Here is a 22,299-nt window from a genome sequence, read left to right as displayed (position 1 = left end):
CACACACACACACACACACACACACACACACACACACAGCGCCCCCTCGCCCTGCAGCACTCACTCCTCGTCCCGAGCCCAGCCTGGGCGCTGCGTCCTCCCATCAGGGCCCGTCTGGCTGACTCCACACCCCCGTGTGCTCTAAGCTTCGCTTCGGGCCTGCTCTGAGTTCAGAGGCACGTCTGAAAAACGTATTTCTGGTTTTAAATTCAACAAACACACCACAAACTTGCACTCCATGTAATAACACGCTCCCCAGCTCCCAGTCAGCCCTGAAAGAATCTTCCCAAAGGTCCCAGGCCGAGGTGTTGGGGCGGGCGTTCATGCCACCTACTGTAGTGATTGGCACAGATCTTCAGGGTCTTGTCCCTCCGCATGAGGAGGCGGATGGCCCCTTTCTCCTTGTGCTTCAGGAGCTTGACGTCACCAGTGCCTCGCTCCTTCCATTCTGGGAGATCGTTCTCGGAGGCAAATCGGAACAGTTTTGCCCGCCTGCAAGAAAAGCCGTGAGGTAAGAGTGCAGACCTGCAGCCCACATGCAGGATCTGCATGGGAGGACACAGGACAACGCTGCACTGCAGGACCCCATGCCTCCACGAACGCCCCAGCCCTTCTTCAGGCTCCAAGAACTTCCCGTCACGACACCACCAGAAAGCGCAGCAGCCCAACAAACTCCAGGCCCAACGAACTCCAGGTCATCTTGAATTCCAGCTCCACAACCAAGAGAATTAGACGACTCGGAGCGGTGGCTCACTTGTAATCCCAGCATTCTGGGAGGCCGAGGCAGGCAGGTCATCTGAGGTCAGGAGTTCAAAACTAGCCTGGCCAACATGGTGAAACCCCGTCTCTACTAAAAATACAAAAATCAGCTGGGCGTGGTGGAGGGTACCTGTAATCCCAGCTACTCAGGAGGCTGAGGCACGAAAATCACTTTAGCCTAGCAGGCAGAGGTTGCAGTGAGTGGAGATCGCCCCACTGCGCCTACAGTCACAATATTTCCCCCAGTGGGGACCAGCCTGGGCAACACAGCAAGACACTATCTCTAAAAAAGATAAAAAAATTAGCTGGACATGATGGCTAACACCCGTTGTCTCAGCTACTCAAGAGGCAGAGGGAGGAGGATCCCTTGAGCCCAGGAGTTCAAGGCTGCAGTGAGCCATGATCTCACTGCTGCACTCCAGCCTGGGTGAGAGTGAGACCCTATTTAAAAAAAAAAAAAAAAAAAAAAAAAAAGCCGGGCACAGTGGCTCACGCCTGTAATCCCACACTTTGGGAGGCCAAGGTGGGTGGATCACCTGGCGTCGGGGGTTCGAGACCAGCCTGACCAATGTGGAGAAACCCTATCTCTACTAAAAATACAAAATTAGCCGGGTGTGGTGGCACATGCCTGTAATCCCAGCTACTCGGGAGGCTGAGGCAGGAGAATCCCTTGAAGCCAGGAGGCACAGGTTGCGGTGAGCTGAGATCGCACCATTGCACACCAGCCTGGGCAACAAGAGCGAAACTCCATCTCAAACAAAAATAAAAGAGGCCAGGCGCAGTGGCTCACGCCTGTAATTCCAGCACTTTGGGAGGCCAAGACAGGTGGATCATGAGGTCGGGAGATCCAGACCATCCTGACTAACTCGGTGAAACTCCATCTCTACTAAAAATACAAAAAATCAGCCGGGCGTGGCGGCACGCACCTATAGCCCAGCTATTCAGGAGGCTGAGGCCGGAGAATCGCTTGAACCTGGGAGGCAGAGGTTGCAGTGAGCCAAGACTGTGCCACTGCACTCCAGCCTGGGCAACAGAGCAAGACTCCGTCCCATGGTCACTGTGCAAGAGCACCCCAGCCCCAGAGATCTGCAGGGACAACATGGATCAGGTGCAGGCCAAAGACCTCCGTCACGACACCACCAGAAAGCACAGCAACCCAACAAACTCCAGGTCATCTTGAATTCCACTTCCACAACCAAGACAATTAGACGACCGGGCGCGGTAGCTCACACCTGTAATCCCAGCATTCTGGGAGGCCGAGGCGAGGGGGTCATCTGAGGTCAGATGACCCAGAGAAGAGGCCCAGGCCTCTAATCAGGCAACAGGCCCTGGCCAACACCCAGCCCTCCTGCCCAGGAGCAGCCCCTCCCGCTGGGGACCAGGGCACCCAGAATCCAGCAGTGCACTCAGGGCTCAGGCTGGCGCCCTCCCTGTGTCCAGCTCTGCCTGCCTCTCAGACGACTCTGCTCTCTGACCCAACATGATTCTGGCAAGAGACTGTCTCATAAGGTTCCCCAACAGGATGCCCCTGGAGCTTTACTGGGAAGACCCAGGCCCACCCTGCTGGCCTCACCTCCCTCAGGGAGGGCCTGGGCCCAGGCCACCAGAAGCACCTCCCACTCGATGTAAGCAGTGAGGGAACAGAGGCAAGCACTTCACCACAGCAAGGAGCTACTCCCAAACGGGGGCTGCGGCAACGCATCAGCAGAGTGGAGCCATGGCCACCCAGTGGCTTCAGGGAGATGTCCATCACCCTCTGTGACCAAAGGGTGACACACAGCTCTCCTTTCCCAGGTATCCCTCCTGGCCCCCTTCCTTGGAGAGGAAACTCACAGTAGGAATGACTCTCTGCTTCCCTCTCCCACCCCAGAGCAACCAAACCTTAACCTGGACTCTTAAAGCAACTTCAAGGGTGGGGGGGTTCCATGAACTTGAACAGGGAAAAACTACAACCTCATTTTCACTGAGGTGTGTAACTAAACATGATGTTTGTTGCAATCCTGAGTGTAGGCGACAGGCCACAGTCTCTGTGGTGCTGTGACGCTGTCACAAGACACAAGGCTGGCACCCACCACCACAGCTAGCTCTTAACTGAAAGCGTCAAGAAGCACACATACAGAATTTTTTTAAGTGGTTTTAATAACTAAACTATCACCTATTTTCATGTGTTATCACAAGCATTATGTTGTGTATTAAGGGTGGGCCAGGCGCGGTAGCTCACGCCTGTAATCCCAGCACTTTGGGAGGCTGGGGCGGGCAGATCATGAGGTCAGGAGATCGAGACCATCCTGGCTAATACGGTGAAACCCCATCTACTAAAAATACAACAAATTAGCCAGGCGTGGTGGCGGGTGCCTGTAGTCCCAGCTACTCCAGAAGCTGAGGCAGGAGAATGGCGTGAACCTGGGAGGCGGAGCTTGCAATGAGCCGAGATGGCGCCACTGCACTCCAGCCTGGGCTCAAAACAACAACAACATCAACAACAACAACAAACACCGGGTGGGGGATTTATAAGCTTCACAATGCCAAAGAAGTCTCTGCTGCAAAAACTTAAAACCCCCTGCTCAACCAAGGGACTCCCTGGATCCTAAGAAGCCAGTGGCAAAAAAGGGCAGTGGGGCCGCCATGCCAGTGGACACAGCAGCAATGATGGGATGCCCTTCATGCAAATGGCTGCAGGGCAGCAAGGGCCCCTGGTGAGGATTCATGAAAGGAACGGGTTAAATTTCCACATGGGATTAGTCACCAACTTCAGGCCCTTTCTTTAAGCAGCCTCAGTCTGATTAGAAGTCAGGCCAAGACCTGGACATCCATAAAAGTTGTAACCTCAACCTTAAAGAGTCCTATTTCTGGGACATCAGCCTACTTACATTTTAAAAAGTTCCTCTTCATCTTCTTCCAGTGTTTTAATTTCTTGCTCAGGAAGAGAAACTATTGGCTCAAACTGAGGGTCATGGTTGGACTCGTCTGTATTCTCAGTGGAAGTATCATGGTCCTCATGAGTGTCCTGTGGAGATACAAAGAGGTCACACTGCTGGCCTATGGATCTGGCTCACAACCAGAGCCCAACCAGTGCCTGCAGTGGTCAGCCCCTCGACAATGAAGGGACTTCAGACATAAGGATGGGCCCCACCCCAAAGCAAGAAATTAGGCCCACTCTTCCACACTAGGAAAGCTCTGCATTTACGCCCAGCTCCATACACTCAGTGCGTGAGCATAGAGTGAGACACCAGAGTTTGGGGCCCCTCCCCTAGATTCACAGACATCAATCAGATCCGTGCACAGACTGATGGGGGACCCTACAAGCCGCCAACACTTGCAGAGAGTGGCCTGGGAGAAACTGCCTCATCTCTTTTGAGCATCAGTTTCTTCCTCATCCATAAAATGCAGATGATACCTGCTGTGTGAAGATCAAAGGACACAATGATGGGTCGAAATAGATTTTAAAACGTTACTTTAAAGCAAAATGTAACTATTTCAGTTTTTACTAATTAGGAAATAGTTGTGCTCTTGCTTACTAGAACGAAAACAGTCGCTACAGGACTGCTAGTATTTACAATGGATTCACAGCTCTGCCAGCAATTTTTTCACAGCTCAGAAAATTAAGTTACTAACTAGATAAATTGTACCGGTGAAAGTCATGAAATCCTGGCCCAATTTAGAGGATAAGAGAGCACCAATAATCAAATTTTAGGTTCGAGTCTTCCAGAACACGTGCCTTGGTCACCCAGAAGTCCGTAAGAGACCCAAGACTTCACCACTAGAGTCAAACTGGAAGAGAAAACATAAGCTTTTCGCTGCTCTTCACTGTTCCCCACAACACTGCGGCTCTGCAGCGGCCCGCACTCAACCAAACACCGCAGCCAACAAAGCCGCCGCCTGGGTCGGCGCATCTAGGACCTGTGCCCTACGCTGGAACACGAGCTTCTGCCACAGAGGCCAGTGGCGGTTCCAGACCTAAGAACCGAATGAATGAAGTGCTGCGTGGGCGACAGAAAGAATAAATGCACCGTACTAGTGGGAGCCCCAAGTGGGCCGAGCCGGAGGAAACCCGCCGCCCGTACCAGTTCCCGGAGGCTGGGGCCGTCCCGCGTGTCGACGGCCGCTCCCCAACCACCCCAAGGTCACGCGGGCGCCCTGCAGCCCCCAGGCCTCTGCAGAGCCTGCACCCCTAAACGCCCCAATTCCGCAGGCCTCGAGACCCCAAACCCCACGCGCCCCGACTCCGCGCCACCGAGGCCCAGCAGACGGCCGAGCCTGCAGGCCGGCGGGGGTTGGTGGCGGCGGCGCGGGCCGCCCACGTGGCCGCTGATAACGGCCCCGGTCCCACCCGCCCCGCCCGCCCGCCCACCCACCCTGTCCCCGCTTGGGCCCGGCCGCACCTTGGCGGCCGCCATGGGGGCGCGGCGGCGGCGGCGGCTCGGCTGGGTCGGTCGTCGCTGGCTTCGCGGCCTCTCGGCGGCTACTCGTAGCTCCTTCCCTCCGCGTCTGGCGCCGGCGCCTCCCGCCCGCCCGCCCGCTCTTCCCTCCGCCCCACGACCCGAACCTCGACCCCTGACCCCAGCGGCGGGAAACGCGCCGCGATTCAAAACCAGTACAGCTTTATTGGCTCAGGAGGCGGACACTCTCATTGTCCGGCCCGCCCCGCGCTTCCCGCCAAAACGCCCGCGGCGCATGCCCGGCCCGCCCGTCAGCCAGGGGAGCGCGCACTCCCGGCGACCCCCGCGCGCTCTTCCGTCCCGGCCACGCGCGCCGCTAGAGCTGGCTAAAGTGGTTGGGGGTTGGATCCGGCGTGTGGCGATGACGTTGCCAGAAGCCAGGATCATAGAGACGCTCGGCCTCCGCCGCACGCGCTGGCAGACTAAAAGTGGCTGGCGAAGCGAGCGGCCGGCGCGGGCCCCTGGCGGGCGGGCGGTACAGCCCCAAGCCTGAGACCCAGACCTGAGCAACGCAGGTTCGAGTCCCGCCCCGCCTGGGGCGAAGCCGGGAGTGGCGGCGACCTCGCGGCGTTGCACCGGCTCTCTGAGCACCTCCCCTCTGAGAACTTCCCTTGTGACGGGCCCAGGACGAGGTGGCCGGGCAACCCCGATGGCACCCCTGGTCTAGGCGGAGAACCGCCTAGGCGATGAGTGAGAACCTCGACAACGAGGTAGAGTGCGGGGAGACGCTGGGTAGAGGCGGGGATGGGGTGGGAGGAGGCGGGGTGGGGCAGGAAACCTGCCAGAGAATAGGTGGGGACGAGGCAGGTGCGATGGGGGAGGAAAGGAGACGGGAATGGGGTCGGGAGGGTAGAATGGGGGAGGGGAGGGGCAGGGCTGAGTGCTGAGTGCAGAGTGCACCAACGGAGGTCTGGGTGTGCCATAGGGAAGCCTGGGGGGCCAGGCCCCAGGGCCTAGTCCTCATCCTAGCACCCCATCTGTCCCCACACAGGGCCCGAAGCCCATGGAGAGCTGTGGCCAGGAGAGCAGCAGCGTCTTGAGCTGCCCTACAGTCTCGGTGCCCCTTGCAGCCCCGGCAGCCCTGGAGGAGGTGGAGAAAGAGGGCGCTGGGGCGGCTACAGGGCCGGGGCCTCAGCCCGGGCTCTACAGCTACATCAGGGATGACTTGTTTACCTCTGAGATCTTCAAACTGGAGCTGCAGAACGTGCCTCGCCACGCCAGCTTCAGCGACGTCCGGCGCTTCCTGGGCCGCTTTGGTCTGCAGCCCCACAAAACCAAACTCTTTGGGCAACCACCCTGCGCCTTTGTGACATTCCGCAGCGCTGCAGAGAGGGATAAGGCCCTGCGCGTTTTGCATGGTGCCCTCTGGAAAGGCCGCCCACTCAGTGTGCGCCTGGCCCGGCCCAAGGCCGACCCCATGGCCAGGAGGAGGCGACAGGAGGGTGCGAGTGAGCCACCAGTAACACGAGTGGCCGACGTGGTGACCCCTCTATGGACAGTGCCCTATGCTGAGCAGCTTGAGCGGAAGCAGCTGGAGTGCGAGCAGGTGCTGCAGAAACTTGCCAAGTGAGTGTGGGTGCAAGACACCCCTCCTGGCCAGGGCTCTGCCCGGCCCTGTGCTTCCTCAGCCTGCCCATGCACCAGTTGGGAGGCCCAGCACAGGATCTGGCGGCCCCTTTGGGAGCTTGCCAGCGAGACACCCATGTCACAGTGGGCACAATGACATCCCAAAGGAGGGGTCAGGAGCCTGGACATTTGGGGAGTGGGGAGTGGCTTGGCATGGGTGGGGGGCAGTAGGTGGAGTCCAACCACAGATCTGCTCCTCTTACAGGGAAATCGGGAGCACCAACCGTGCCTTGCTGCCCTGGCTGCTCGAGCAGAGGCACAAGCACAACAAGGCCTGCTGCCCGCTGGAGGGGGTCAGGCCATCACCCCAGCAGGTCAGGCTAGACTTCGGTGGCCACAAACCCCTATCCTGGGTTTTGAAAAACTTTGCTTTTGCTCACCCTTCCTGTTGATCTCCCTGCTTTGTGTCTTCTTCTGGTAACTTATCGCATAGTTGTCAGCTGTTCCTCTTGTTTGACTGCCAGCCCCTGTGGGGAAATCAGGGTTTCCAGGCACAAGCGCTGGGCAGCCAGGGTAAGGTGCAGCTGTCTCTCCCTGCAGACTGAGTATCGTAATAAGTGTGAGTTTCTGGTTGGCGTCGGGGTGGATGGGGAGGATAACACCGTGGGCTGTCGGCTCGGCAAGTACAAGGGCGGGACGTGTGCTGTGGCAGCCCCGTTTGACACCGTGCACATCCCCGAAGCCACCAAGCAGGTGGTGAAGGCCTTCCAGGAGTTCATCCGGTGAGGACCTGTGACGGGGCTCCTGGGAAGTCCTATGTGGTGTGGGAGCAGAGGGTGGTGATCCTGCCCCGGGAATTCTGGAGTGCCTGCCATTTCAGCCAGATGAAGGAAGGTGTGGCCAGAGGAGAGAGCAGGGGGACTGCTTGCCCAGTTGTGGGCACTCAGGCCAGCTCGTGATTCCCACAGGTCCACTCCATACTCGGCATACGACCCAGAGACATACACAGGCCACTGGAAGCAGCTGACTGTGCGCACCAGCCGCCGCCGCCAGGCCATGGCCATTGCCTACTTCCACCCCCAGGTCTCAACGGGGGCCCTGCCGGGGGAGGGTGCCTAGCCTGGGTGGGACTCAGCACAGCCTGATGGGAACTTTGCACCACTTACTCCAGAAGCTGAGCCCTGAGGAACTGACAGAGCTGAAGGCCTCCCTAGCGCAGCACTTCACAGCAGGGCCAGGCAGGGCCAGTGGAGTGACCTGCCTCTACTTTGTGGAGGAGGGACAGCGGTAAGGAGCCCGAGTGGGGCGGGGCAGGTCTCTGCAGGGACTGTGACACTGAAGGACCTGCACCTCTGCCCACAGAAAGACTCCTAGCCAGGAGGGCCTGCCCCTGGAGCATGTGGCTGGGGACCGGTGCATCCATGAGGACCTGCTAGGGCTGACATTCCGGATCTCTCCGCACGCCTTCTTCCAGGTAGTCCTGAGTCCCTGGTGGGCATGGGGACATGTTGAGGGAGGCCTGACACACCATCAGGACGTGATGGGAATAGTGGGCTCAGGCAGTGAGGTTTAGGGGAGCATCCAGGCAGGGGAGCCACAGGGGAGGGTGAAGTAGGAAGGAGGTTGGTCATCACTGATTTGACTCGGGACAACCTAGAGGTACACACGGCAGTGGTCCTTGTCACAGGGAGGATGAGGAGTGGCCCTCAGTGCATTACCACAGGGCGCTGCTTTGGGCTCGGCAGGAGGTAGGCCATGGTGGCCTCTGGGCTGGGAAATACTGTTTCACTCTCTGCTCACTGCTGCAGGAAGGCTGTGGGGACCTGGAGGAGCCCTGTTTTTGGAGACAGGCCTGGCAGGACCTCCTGGAGGGCCAGGTGTGGGGGTGGGAGTTGCAGTTGGGTGATTCCAGGGGCCCTGGTGTGAGTTGTGGGAGGCAAAGCCCCCTTGCTGGGGCAGGGAAGGTGCAGCCTATTGGCCTGTGGGACCTCGTGACCCCTCAACCAAGTGGGGCAAGGAGGAAGCTGTGCTTAGCACGGGCTTGGCTTTTAAAGCCAGGGTGCCCGTGAGGGCATCAGCAAGGCTGGTGCAAGGTGGGGTCAGGGAAGACGTTGGGCACCATAGTGGGGAGTGGGCGCCGGAGGTCCCAGCAGGATGGAGGGACCAGGAATGTGGGCCTCAGGGGGCACCAGTGGCACCCCCTGAGAGGAGCCACTGACATCCTGGGCACCGTCTGCCCCCAGGTGAACACACCTGCAGCCGAGGTGCTCTACACAGTCATCCAGGACTGGGCCCAGCTGGATGCAGGGAGCACGGTGCTGGACGTGTGCTGTGGCACTGGCACCATTGGCCTGGCCCTGGCCCGGGTGAGCCCTCCTGCCCTGCTGAGGGCACCCTCTCCCCACCCCAAGACCCCCATTGACCCCAGCTCGAAGGTACCGCAGCTGACTCCATCATGCCCAAGGCCCAGCTCCTCTTTGCTGCCCACAGGGCCCCATGCACTCCCCTCCCTGGGTGGGGCGACACCACGCTTTCCTGTTTCAGAAGGTAAAGAGGGTCATTGGGGTCGAGTTATGCCCAGAGGCCGTGGAGGACGCCCGGGTGAACGCCCAGGACAATGGTGAGTGGCAAGGCCGTGGGTGGGGGTGGGGATGGGGGCGGGGATGGGGGCAGCCGCCACCCCTGCTGCAAGCCTCAGCCATGGCCAGGGCTTGGGGGCTGCCCGACAGGTACAGCAAGTGAGCAAGCTCTTTGGCTAGGGGTTCCCCAGGGCTGGCCCTGCTGGGAGGGCATGTGGCCCTCTGACAGGCCACGGTGCCATCTCTTCAGAGTTGAGTAATGTGGAGTTCCACTGTGGGAGGGCCGAGGACCTGGTGCCCACCCTGGTGAGCAGACTGGCCTCCCAACACCTCGTGGCCATCCTGGACCCACCCCGTGCTGGCTTGCGTGAGTGGCTTTTGCTTAAGGAGGTGGCACGGGAACGAGGACACATGGGGTGGCTCACCATGTTGTGCATTCTCTGGCTGTGGGGACCCAGCTGGTGTTTGCCTCCTCAGATTCCAAGGTGATCCTGGCCATCCGCAGAGCTGAGAACCTCAGGCGGCTGCTGTACGTCTCATGCAACCCCCGGGCAGCCATGGGCAACTTTGTGGAGTGAGTGTCTGCAGGGGCCTGGGTGGGGGCTAGGCCTGGCACCAAGCCCCCAGCTCCCACAGGAGCCCCTGATTAGCCTATCGGCTGACCTTGGCGCCCTCCTTTTCCCCCCACAGCCTCTGCAGAGCCCCATCTAACCGGGTGAAGGGCATTCCCTTCCGGCCAGTCAAGGCTGTGGCAGTGGACCTGTTCCCGCAGACCCCTCACTGTGAGATGCTCATCCTGTTCGAGAGGGTGGAGCACCCCAATGGCACAGGGGTCTTGGGGCCCCACAGCCCTCCAGCTCAACCCACACCAGGACCCCCAGATGACACCCAAGAAACTGGGGCCTTCCCCTCATCCTAGGCCCAGGACCCATCATGGGGACAGGAGCTGAAGGGCTCCCAGGGCCCCAGGGGCGGGGAAGGCATGGCTTGCTGGCCAGGATATTCAGAGGTAGGCAGCCAAAGGGCACAGACCAGAATTGGCCTGCTGCTAGGGGCCAGGGGCCCTGACCAGGAAGGCAGGTGGGCTCCTGCAGCCTGTTCCCCATCCCCAGGGCCTTTGTGGACTAGCCAAGGCCGTGAGGGCCAGAATAAACAACTGCTCGACAAAGGGTGTTTCTGTGATGAGAACCAGGGTCTGAACACAGGGCCGGGGTGCCAGGGAAAGGGCCAGACTAGGCCTAAGCAGCTCTGCAAGCCTCTCTGCATGGCTGAGGGAGTCAGGGCAGAGCTTACTTTAAAAAAGAATGTTGGATTTGATACTTAAACTTGAGGAGAGGCAAAGACAAGTCTGGGAACTGCACCAGCTGGGGGGGGGGAATGGGGTGAACACTGGGCAGAGTTGGCCCCTCCGTGGCCAGCCTGGCCCTCAGCCCGGCAGAGAGGGCATCAACCAAGGAAGGGGCCATGCTGGGGTGCTGCTCAGCTGTACAAAGGCAGGGTCCAGCCTGCAGGGAGGCTCCAGGAGGAGATCTGGCCAGTCAAGGGTCCACAGGGTGCCAGCCTCTCACCCTCAGAATAAAGACACCAGCCATTCCCTTCTGGACAGTTTGCTTTATGCGTTCAGACAATCAAGGCTCGCCTTCCAGGCGCAGCCCAGTGCCCTGGATGGCATCAGCACAGGCTCCCCTGCCCTGGCCTTGAAGCATGGCTGTGTACACGATTCACACCCACGCTTAGCAGACGGGGGGTGGGGGAGGGGGCACAGAGACCACAAGAGTATGGCAACACCGCTGTGGTGGTGCCTGGGAACAGCAAGACACAGCGAGGCTCCCCAATCTTTAGGGGAACACATGTGCACGAAGCTTTGGTTCACAGGCGCATCTGGCTGGCTAAGGGCAACAGTCACAGTCAAATGACTATTCACAGCTGCAGACAGGAGGCAAGACAGAAGCAAGTTTCTAATTATAGCAATTTGAGTTGAGGGTTTCTTTTTTAAAGGTCAACAGAAGCCAACCTTGGTCACACAGGTAGTGAGGGAAGGATATGTTGTGGGCGGCCCACAGGCCAACATTGTTTTCCTGACCAAAAAAAAAAAAAAGCGCCATCAGTACCACCTGTGGGAGGCATGGTGGGGGACAGACACGGCAGAACGCTGGACTCTTGCTTCAGATGGCGCACCAAAAGCACACGGCACTCTGCACAGGTGCCAATCCACCATCAAGGCCAGCCTTTGAGCACACCCTGGTGCCTCAGACTCAGGCAGGAACACACTTCCATCCCACACCCACCCATACGGGCCACCAGTCGAGAAGCAAGCTGGGCACCTGGCAGCTGCCTTTGACATCCAGAGAAGCCGCTGTCACAGGCAACAGCTCTGGATCAAGAATGGGCTACACTGAAGGCCCTTGCTTCCTGTTTAAACAAGTCCACTTGCTAAAATGCATGATTCCAAATCTACCTTCTACTCTCACTGTAAAAGTCTTTCAAAATGCTAAAATATCACAAAAGCTTTAAAATTCAATGGGTGGACATATGGACTCGACTGCAAAAAATCTTTGTAAAAAAACTGTTGCCGGAGGCCAGGAAAGGCAGGGAGGGCCTCAGTATCCAGAAAGGCGCTTTTAGGGCATTAAGACTTCATCAGAAAAAGGGGCCCTAGGAGGCCAGGGCAACTCTGGGAGGTGGCAGGACATCATCCTTGCTGGCATCGTGTCCAGACTGGAGAGGGACCACCTTGATGGTTTGCCTCCAATCCCAGAAAGGTAGTTCTGATGCTAAAATTCTGTTTAAGCCAAAAGGTTTAAAATATTCCTTTCTGTTCTACCTTTTCAAAGAAGGGGAAACACAGAGGGTGGGTGAGGGCAGGGCACCATGTGCACTTCCTGACCAGGTCCCTGCAGCAGCCCTGCAGGCGCCCTGGGCACATGGGCCACCTGGCATCACGGGCCAGCCACAGGACTCAGCCATCCCCTCATCTGTCATCCAAGCATCATGTGTCGTCAGTGCATATTACATACTAAAATTCGTGAAAGCCTTCATAAAAAGAGCCTGCAGCAGGTGCACAGAAGCAGGGTCCACCACTGTCCACAGTCACCAGCTGCCACTGGTGCAGTCGCTGAGTTCATCCATTCAGGCCTGGAGCTTTCCAGGGAGAGCTGCTGCTCCACATGTGTGCTGTGTGGCCATGGCTGTCCCTGTACACCAGAGCGTCCACCCTAAGGCCAGGCCCACAGGTTGGCCACAGGGAAGGAGCTTGGGTTGGAGGCCTGACACTGTGGTGCACGATGCATGACTGCTGGTCTCCTCAGAAGTGCCACTGGCAGCCCCCGCGCCCTGGCCCGTGCCACCTCCCTCACACGTCCACGGTGCACAGGGGCTCACCGCCAGGCTGGGCGGACGCCACAATGGACATCTTGGGCTTCTTTCGAGTCTCCTCCTGAAAGAACAACAAAGGTCAGGGGTACCAGTGAGGTGGGCTCGGCAGAGGCTCAGGAGGGCACAAGCTGGAGGAAGAGCCCAGCAGATCATGCCAGGAGGCTCTGGAGCCCCAAGGGCACAGTGCTTCTGATGCCAGGCTAGAAAGAGCAGGGAAGGCCTGAGGCAGGCCAGCCTGAGACTGCAGAGGCCCCCTGGATTGCCATCAGAGCACAACATGTGCAGCCTCCCTGGCAATCAGGACATGTACCAAGAAGTGAAGAATTTTGGGTGCAGTTACAGGGACGGGCCAGGCCTCCCCACTGGGTGTTCCTCCCTTGCTTGGCTTCTGCTTGCCCCAGGCCCGGCCAGGAGCACTGTGTCCTGCACCTGCTGCCCTTGAGCCCCACAGCCCCTCTTCCGACCAGGGGCAAACCAGGCAGTCCCACTGGCTCCAGGAGGCCAAGCCCCACCCCAGGGAGCAGCGAGGGAGCTGCTGGCCTGGGTGGCAGCAGATAGGTCCTGGGGCTCTCACCCAGGCCAGGGGACTGCCACACTTAAGAAAACTCCCACCCAGAAGGCCCAGGTGGGCAGGTCACGCCGTGGCCACACAGACGATGTCTGAGGACAGAAGACACCACTGCCAGCCTGACAGGCCCCTCTTTGAGTGGGGTTCCCAAGGTGGCTTTAGGAGGCTTCATCAGGACCAAGCCCTACAGATTCAACCCTGGCAGGTGCACTGACCTACCTCCAAACACCCAGGGAGGACATGGGACACAGGCGGCCCACCAAGGCTGTGACCTTCATGGTCCACCAACAGGCTGGCCTGCCAGCTCTCTAACAACAGAACCAAAACTGAAGTGATTTATAAAAGTATCACACATGTTGAAGCTCAAAGAAAAGCCTGTATCTGATTTTGGAAGGAGGATCCAAGCATTTCCAAGGTGTCAGCTAAGGCACAGGTCCTGGGGTTTGCTGTCCCTTCACAGCTGCCACAGGAATGGCTGTGGCCCGGCAGCTCTCCCGCTAGGGTGGCACTCACCCTCTCCTCGGCCAGCCTCTTCATCTCCTCTTGGAGCTTGCTGAGGATGTGCAGGTTGGGCTTGTTCTTCTTGGCATACTGCTGCAGCTCAATCACACTCTTGTCCGACGTCTCCTGGGAAGTATAGCACCTCACGCTCAGGACTGCAGGCTGTAGTTCTACGGCTGCCCGCTGCCCAGCAGCTGTGTGCCTGGGACCCTGAAGGCAGGCGTGCCCAGGGTCTGGCAGACACAAAACAGCCAGGAGCCGTGGCAACATAACTGCATGCTGACTGGCCCGCCTCAGTGATGCCAGGCCCACTGACAGCAGCGGAGAGCGAGAGGCAGTCCACAGCTGCCAGGCCTTTCTGCCCACACCATGCCACTTATATGGCCTCCTGCCATGGGCAGAGTAGGGAAGTGAGGTGCTTGTGGTGCCCAGAGTCCTCATCAAGGAGAGAAACCAGAGTGTGGCCGCAGCCAGTAAGAACAGCACGCTGCAGCCCAGCCCATCAGCCCCAGGCACTGAGTTCTCTGCATACTCCATGAATGCACAGCAGCATCAGGCTGGCCTCAGCCCCTTCCCGTCTTAGGCTAGCCCCAAGGGTGTTGTGGTTCCTCGGGATGCCAGAGCTCCCCCAAGCTGTGGCTGTGCCAGGCTGGGACTTTTCCTCCTCCTGCTCAGGGAAGTTTCCCACCCCTGGCCCAGAGTGGGGCTTGCCTTCTCTCCCTCTGTCAGAGCCAAGGACCATGCACAGCAAAGGCAGAAGCAAGTGCTACCTACATTTCAACTTGCTTCCCAAAAATGTCTCTCCTCAAGTTCCTTAACACGCCCTGGTGGCCCATGTGGGCTCCCTCACCCTCCCTTATCATGTCCAGAGTAAACGCCTCTTCAGGGACAGTGCCAAGGCCTCGGTCTCAGGGACCTAAAGACAGGCCCTGCTCTTGGCAGCTGGTTCGGGCAGAGGGCCCACCCACCACACAGTCCTGGGGCTGCCCCACCTGCAGCCCCAACCCCTCCACAACTACTTCCCCTTCTAATGACCAGGAGGGCAAGAACCCAGAGAGTTTCTGTAATCATTTGGGGAAAATGAGAAACGTAAACACTCACCTCCCCATGTTACCCTCCACCCCTCAGGAGTGGGCACTGGCTTACATTGCAAGATGTTGGCCACAACAGCAGAAACGAGACAGATGGCACACACATGCTCTTCTCTTAGAGATGGACCGGCGCTAGTACCAGGGAGAGCTACCCTGACACACTCGCTCTCCTTCAAGCAGGGAGAGCTGGCCCTGGCTCCTGAGCCTTTGCACACCTCCGAGCCGGGCGCACCTTCAGCATCTCCTGCCTGGCCCTGCCTTGCACTTCAGCCATCTCCCTACAAGCCACATAGCTGGGCCCAGGCTGCGTTCCCAATCACCCACACTTCACTGACCATTCCCAGCAGGCTGGGATGGGAGATGTGGCTGGGACGACCCCGCCCCCTGCCCACAAAGCCACACAAGTGGCCCAGGAGAGAGGCAGCTGTGAGCAAGAGCAGAGCTGCCCAGCTCTGCCCGCTCTGAGCACAGAGCCTCAGGAATATGCTCCACGGTGGCAGCACAGGCTCCCCTGGGACCTGCTGATGGCCAGTTACCTGCTTGACCATCTTGCTGCTCTCACGGCCGTACATGCGCAGTAAAGACCCCCAGTTCTTGACATGTGGGTGCAGCAGCTGAAGGATCTTCTGTGAGGCTAACTGCTTTCCAACTCTCTTGTTCTTACCTACACAGAGAAAGAGCAAGCATGGAGAGGGGGTCACAAACACCCAGTGCTCACGGGGCCCCCTGCCGCTCCCAGCCCTCCTGACCCACACCCCGAGGGCCAACCAGGGCACATTCTACAGGAACAGGCAGCACTCTGCCACTGCTCTGGGCACCTGAGTCTCACAGTACCCAGCTGCCACCTTGAGAGTGGCCCTCAGAGTCTAGGAGCTGAGGACACCACCACTCAAAGCCACGCAGCTGAGAGCGTCCCTCTTGCCAAGATGCACACCTCCAGAAACAGGGAGCAGCAGGATTCTGCTGGCTGTTCGAGGAGGAGGGCCTTTCCTCCTGTCACAGGGACAAGGGCTGGACGGAGACAGGGGTGGCAGCGGGGGAAAGGGAGAAGACAGAAAAAGTGCAGGCAGGGCGGCCGCCAGTCCGCCTTAGGCTGAACGTGTGGTGGCCAGCACACACAGCTGGTCTCAGGGACAATGCCAGGGCAACAGCTGAGACCAAGCCACAGAGGCGCAGGGCCACACCAGGGGCCGCCCGCCCGGCAGCCACCGGGCAGCAGAGAAGGAGTCCTTACACCACCCGCGCACTGTGTGCTTGCCACACGCCATGACGTATTCACTCTTCTGGTTTTTCCCAGGAACCACTTCAAACTTGATAGATGTGTCACCCATCCCATGGTTTCTTTAAGAGAAAACAGACAACAGATGGCATCCCCTGAGCATAGCAGCCAGCTGCCTCTGAGGAGGCCTGTTCTGGGAAGCCCTTAGGAAATGACCAAGCCTCTCCCCAGACTGCATCTCAGCCAGGGGAGGGAATTCTCCACACGACCGATTCAGGCCTGTGGGACTGACTGGTGGCCAGGGCCAAGGGGCTGCTGTGTACCCAGGGAAACCTGGCCATGCCTCTGCCTTGGGACAAACAACCACAAGAATATGAGACGCCAGAGAGGAGCTCCCCCGACCTGACTCGTGGGGGAGGCACCCCCCTACCCTACCTTTTAAGGCACTCGTGGAGGATCTGATATGGAGACAACAGCCCAGCCTTGCTGGTCAGCTCGTAGACCCGTGAGTCCTCGATGCTGATGTGGTTAAAATACTACAACACAAAGCAGAGGCTTGTGAGTCCCCACCAGGCCCACCGGCCTCTTCATGGCTGGGCCTGCGGTTGGCTTTCCCCAGATGCTTAATGCCTGTTCTTTCAAGCTCACCTAGCGCATCATACCTCAACTCTGCAAGGAACCCACCGGGTATGAGACATGCTCCGTACCTCACCGTCCAGTTGCCCATCTCGAGCCCACAGCACCCTTCCACCCTGAGCACTGTGGGACGGAGTCTGGCATCCCAAGAGGGCCCCAGGTACATGGCTAGCTGGCCAGGCCCACCTTAACTGGATCTGATTCTGATCCATAAGGCACCCTTCTCAGAACTCTATAAAGATAAAGCACCTTTGGAGAGAGGCTTTACTATTGCCACAACTGAGACTACAGGAGAGGGAAAGTCAGCCAGACCCAAAAGCTGGCCTTAAAAGGCCCAGCTCCCCAAAGGCCAAAGCCCCACACAGCTACACAGAGCCCAGCCCCAGGTGGCCTGCAGAGGCCCAGCCCAGCACAGCTTCCAACAGTGTCATCACCCTGGCTCTGCAGCCAACCCAAGAACACACATAGGAAGGGCAAGAGAGGCAGACAGGGAAACAAGAGGGGATGGGGAGATTCCACACAGTGAGGTGTAGGGAAGCTGCACCAGGCTGAAGTGCAGAGATAGCACCTGCTGTGCCTTCCCAGACTAGGCCTCTGGCTGAAGCTGAGAGTGCCTCCTGGGTGAAAGGAAGATGCCATCCAGCCCACTCTGGAGCATGGACAACCTCCCTGGTAGAGCTCCTGTGACAACATACCACAAACTCAGTGGCTTAGAACAAGAGGTTTATTCTCTCCCCATTCTAAAGTCTGAAATCAAGGCCTCAGCAGGGCCATCCTCTTTCAGAAGCCTCTAGGGAGCCTCTGCCAGCTCCTGGTGGCCCCAGCATCCCTTGGCTATGGCAGCATTGCTCCGATTTTCATATGGACTACTAGCCCTGCCCCTCCTCCCTCTTCTTAGACAAACACCAGACATACTGGATCACACTACTGCTCTGCTTCAGTGTGATCTCATGTTAACCTAATTCTATCTGCAATCATCCTCTTTCCAAAAAAGACCACACTCTTTGATACTGGAGATTACCCATCAGCCACACCCTTAAAGAGCTTCCCCCACCGGCCCTGTTCTGGAGGGGTCTGCAGGGACCTGGAGCCTGCCTGGCCCATGGGCAGCGAAGAAGCCTAGAATCAAATGATTCACACACCTCACCGTGCAGGCCCCACAGTTTGCCAAGCCTGCTTCACAGGGATACTGGCCCTACAGACAGGGCAGCGGGCAGCTCCTCTGCCCTCACCGCTCCAGCAAGCAGCAAGGCCAACTCACTGCAACTGCATGGAAGAGGAAGGCACTAGCCCGAGGTTGGCAAGCGAAAAATCCTCGAGGTATGACTTGGCTACTGTCTTCAAATAGGTCCCTAGAAGACACTGCTCCTCTCAAGTGCACAAATCAACATGGGTCTTTTTCCAGGGAAGGTCACTCACCAAGACATCAGGCCCTGGAACCTCAACAGTTTGTTAACCAGCCAACCAATTAGCAACATCCAGTGCTCTCGGCCCACAAGAACCCACATACCCCACGGCTTCGGGACTGGCCCTGGAGAAGCTGAGGCCGTGGCTGACACACACACGGCTAGAGAACACGCTCAGAAGTTTCTGGCAAAAGACCAACGCCAAGATGCCCTGCACCAAGCTGCCTGAGGCCACATGTGCTACTGAGGGTTAACCCGCCAGGGACAGGTGGAAGCTCCAGCTTGTGAGAGCAGACAGATGGCGGAAGTGACCTGCAGACAAATCCCTGCTGCTTCTGACAAACAGCACAGAAGAAACCTAAGCAATCAGTGCCTGGTAGATGCCAAAGGACCATGCGGAAGCACCACAGATGCCCGACACCTCTACATTCCACTATCTATATGAAATGGACCAAAGCCTGGCAAGACACAAACTATCTCAGTAGCCTCAACAGCCCTACACCTGTTCAAGAAACTCAACAGTAGTTCGGAGTAGTTGTAGTTATAGTTAGTAGTTCATACAGTAGTAGTTAAAACTTTCCCATTAGGAAAACTCCAGGCCCAAATTTTAAGGAAGAAATGATACCAATCCTGTATCTGTCTTGCCCTTCTGAAAAACTCAGGAGGAGGGCTACTTCCCACTTCACTTGATGACACTACCCGTACCATGACCTCAACACCAAGAACACAGATGCAGCAGGGAACTAGCAAATTAAAGCCATTAACACATGAAAAGGAACATATACCATGCCCAAGCAGGACTTATCCCAGGAACACATTTTTAAAAAAATAACATAATTAACTATATTAACAAATTAAAGAAGAAAACTGCATAAGGAATCTACAGAAAAACTACTAGAATAAATCAGTACAAATAAAACAAATTCTAGCTCTGTAAGCTAGCAATAAACAATCAATTGGAACTAAGGTACTATTCATCACAGTGCCATATATAAAATATTTAACTATAAATCTAGTAGAATATACACAGGGCCTGTGTGATGAAAACTGCCAACCACCCATGAAAGATATCAAAGAAGACCTAAATAAATGGACAGATGAACTATGTTTATGATTTGGAAAATCCAATATTGTTAGGATGTCCATTCTCCCCAGATTGATCTACAGGATCAATTCCAATCAAAATGCAGACAGATTTTTTTTTTTTTTCTAAGATGGGGTTTCGCTCTTGTTGCCCAGGCTGGAGTGCAATGGCACAATCTCGGCTCACTGCCACCTCACCTTCCGCCTCCTGGGTTCAAGCGATTCTCCTGCCTCAGCCTCCTGAGCAGCTCGAATTACAGGTGCCCGCCACCACGTCCAGCTAATTTTTATATTTAAGTAGAGATAGGGTTTCACCATGTTGGCCAGGCAGGTCTCGAACTCCTAACCTCAGGTAATCCACCCACCTCGGCCTCCCAAAGTGCTGGGATTAGAGACGTGACCCACTGCACCCAGCCCAGAATTTTTTATAAAAACTGACATATTGTTTCTAAAGTCTACATGGAACAGCAAAGGAGCTAGAATAGTCAAAACAATTTTTTGAGAAAGAATAACAAAGTTGGAGGATTCCCACTATCAAGACTTCAAGTCATCAGCAAAGTGTGGCATCAGGAAAAGGACACACAGCTCAAAAGACAGAAGACAGCCCTGAAACAGACACACTGTCACCTAATGACTGAGAAAGGTGTGAGGTCAACACTAACATAAGCATGCACCTGCCACACAGCCCAGCAACCCCATCCCAAGGGTTTACCCGAAGGGAACGAATCCGCCCATCACACACAGACCTGGACAGCCTTACAGCAGCCTTACTGTCCATCACCAAAACCCAGAAACCTGCCAGTGTCCCTCAAGGGAGAATGGAGAGACACACTGAGGGGCACAGCCACCTGGTGGCCAGCACTCAGGAGTACAAATGACCATACGACGGATGCATCACACCACGCCAAGCCAGAGGCCAGGTTCAAAGGCTGCCTACCAGGTGACTCCACTAAGAGGACATTCAGGACCTGGCAAAACTACAGGGGCAATTCAGTGCCCACCAGAGGATACAGGTGGGAGAGTCTGGCCAACAAAGGAGAATGTGGGAGTGTACAGAAATGTTCTGCATCTTGACTGCAGTGTTGGTTACATGACTGTGTATTTGTCAAAACTCACAGTACTGTACCAAAAAGTGAATTTAACTCTATGTAAATTTTAAAATAAGTTGAAAAAAAAAAAAAAAAAGAAAACACTTGGTCACTAATACCTAAATTTAAGAGCCATGAACCACCAACCCACAGCTAGCAACAAAATACCAAGAAGAGATCACCACAAGCTTTGTGAAAAGGAAATGACGCCAGTTCTGTTCCTTTTTTCCCTTTTTAATCAAGTAGCACACATGGGTGGCCACCATACCTCACAGGCATCAACCCGCCCCTCCCGACATGTCAACCCCACCTCCGGAGTCCACACAAGGAGGGGATGCTACCCCACGCCCCAGGCTGTCCAGGGGACAGTCCAAGGACAGGTGTTGGCACCTCTGCACAGGAAGCTGGGAGGAGCAGGGGGTGGGGGCACAACCTGAGAGCCTCGCTAGGGAGGACCAGCAAATAGAAACTTCCCAGGAACAGGAGATGGCCACCCCTGTCTAAACCCCCCCACTCTACAACTAAGGGAAAAGCTACTTTCCCCTCTGACAGATTTTAAAATGGGGATATCACAGATGACATATATACTTTTTTTATTATTTTTTATATTTTTTGAGACAGATTCTCGCTCTGTCGCCCGGGCTGGAGTGCAGTGGCGCGATCTCGGCTCACTGCAATCTCCACCTCCCAGGTTCACGCTATTCTCCTGCCTCAGCCTCCTGAGTAGCTGGGACTACAGGCGCCCGCCACCACGCCCGGCTAATTTTTTGTATTTTTTTTAGTAGAGACGGGGTTTCACCATGTTAGCCAGGATGGTCTCGATCTCCTGACCTCGTAATCTGCCCACCTTGGCCTCCTGAAGTGCTGGGATTACAGGCGTGAGCCACCGCGCCCAGCCCACAGATGACATATATACAAATAAGAGGGTCAAAGAGCTTCTCGGGAGGGGCACATACAAAAGGCACCCTAAACCAAGGCACGGCATCATAAAAACACACCGTCTTCTCTCAGGTCCCCAGAACAGAGCTCTTAAAACCCTGAGGATTTCCTGAGTGCTAGGTTTGTCTTTTGTGATTCAAAACAACCCCACCAGAGCTTATGCTGAGGAAGTGGCTCAGGGTGAGCTCCCCAGAGAAATCAAATGTGTCAGTAGAGGGGAAGAACTTTCAGCCCTTCATGAAAAGTAAGTTTCATAAGTAAAATTTTTCCTGAGTTCCCTGAGTCCTAGCAAATTTCCAAGAACGAGGAGGGGTCCTGTGCTGGGTGGCAGGGGCCCACATTTGCAGCTGGCACAGGAAGTGGGGGCAGTCCCACGGAACTGAGCTCCTTACCTGGGGAATCGCTAGCTCCAGACAGGCTGCAGTGTGGGAGGACCGGAGTAGGGGTGTGGAAACAGCCCCAGACAGGGGAGTCTACAGCGGAAGCCACCACATGCCCCACCCCCATGTCCTTCTCCACCTGGGGAAACCTCTTCTTTCTCAGACTACTTTGCAATGTGGTTTCTGCAAAGCCTCTCCACTTCACAGAAGAGCCCGAGTGGAGGCTGAGAACCTGACACCCAGCTGGACCCTTTCCTGGCGCCAGAACCCACAGTGGTTCATGGACATTTCCACCACCCCATAGCAAAGAACAGGCAGGAAGGTGGCGTGAGACCTACACAACTCAGGCACCATCATCTGCAGCAACCCATACTAAGAGTCCTGGTGGGCCGAGGTCTACGCAAGCACTTCCCCAGAGGGCCTTGGAAGCCTCCCTGGGAGGCATCTTTCCCACAGTTGGGTCACTCAGAAATAAAATCAAATGTGGCCAGGCATGGTGGCTCAAGCCTATAATCCCAGGACTTTGGGAGACCAAGGCGGAGGGATCACAAGGTGAAGAGATAGAGACCATCCTGGCCAACACAGTGAAACCCCATCTCTACTAAAAATACAAAAATTAGCCGGGCGTGGTGGCGTGTGCCTGTAGTCCCAGCTACTCAGGAGGCTGAGG

At 56.6% G+C, this 22,299-nt stretch overlaps 3 protein-coding genes across 6 annotated transcripts in view; 1 reads left to right on the top strand and 2 right to left on the bottom strand.

Moving 5' to 3' along the window:
• Positions 1 to 106: 106 nt before the first annotated feature.
• On the bottom strand, positions 107 to 5,413 carry RANBP1 (RAN binding protein 1). The gene is made up of 4 exons (XM_058431188.1): positions 5,142 to 5,413; positions 3,630 to 3,766; positions 335 to 492; positions 107 to 182 (listed from the first exon to the last, which is right to left on the bottom strand). Exons 1-4 carry the CDS (start codon positions 5,154 to 5,156, stop codon positions 142 to 144), a joined length of 351 nt encoding a protein of 116 aa, XP_058287171.1. The 5' UTR covers positions 5,157 to 5,413; the 3' UTR covers positions 107 to 141.
• Positions 5,414 to 5,517: 104 nt separating this feature from the next.
• TRMT2A (tRNA methyltransferase 2 homolog A) lies at positions 5,518 to 10,511 on the top strand. The gene is made up of 12 exons (XM_032139601.2): positions 5,518 to 5,908; positions 6,190 to 6,764; positions 7,030 to 7,138; positions 7,365 to 7,546; positions 7,733 to 7,847; positions 7,936 to 8,051; positions 8,127 to 8,238; positions 9,008 to 9,130; positions 9,309 to 9,384; positions 9,594 to 9,710; positions 9,821 to 9,917; positions 10,034 to 10,511. Exons 1-12 carry the CDS (start codon positions 5,885 to 5,887, stop codon positions 10,260 to 10,262), a joined length of 1,875 nt encoding a protein of 624 aa, XP_031995492.1. The 5' UTR covers positions 5,518 to 5,884; the 3' UTR covers positions 10,263 to 10,511.
• A 428-nt stretch (positions 10,512 to 10,939) lies between these two features.
• The window catches only part of DGCR8 (DGCR8 microprocessor complex subunit), a 32,000-nt gene continuing 20,640 nt past the window's right edge, over positions 10,940 to 22,299 (bottom strand). For 3 of the 4 annotated variants that reach the window (XM_058431185.1, XM_032139599.2, XM_058431186.1), the window contains 5 exons: positions 16,533 to 16,633; positions 16,113 to 16,219; positions 15,415 to 15,542; positions 13,800 to 13,913; positions 10,940 to 12,779 (listed from right to left, as the gene is read on the bottom strand). In XM_058431185.1, coding sequence (XP_058287168.1) covers positions 12,696 to 12,779; positions 13,800 to 13,913; positions 15,415 to 15,542; positions 16,113 to 16,219; positions 16,533 to 16,633 — 534 coding nt within the window. In that variant the 3' untranslated portion in view covers positions 10,940 to 12,695. The remainder of the gene's footprint in view (positions 12,780 to 13,799; positions 13,914 to 15,414; positions 15,543 to 16,112; positions 16,220 to 16,532; positions 16,634 to 22,299) is intronic. The other variant, XM_058431187.1, reaches the window with a different exon arrangement.

This window comes from Hylobates moloch, unplaced genomic scaffold (genome assembly GCF_009828535.3).
Source record: "Hylobates moloch isolate HMO894 unplaced genomic scaffold, HMol_V3 SCAFFOLD_19, whole genome shotgun sequence".
In the NCBI taxonomy this organism is placed as follows: domain Eukaryota; kingdom Metazoa; phylum Chordata; class Mammalia; order Primates; family Hylobatidae; genus Hylobates; species Hylobates moloch.
Note: the sequence above shows the minus strand (reverse complement) of the source record. Positions and strands in the feature narration are given on the sequence as shown.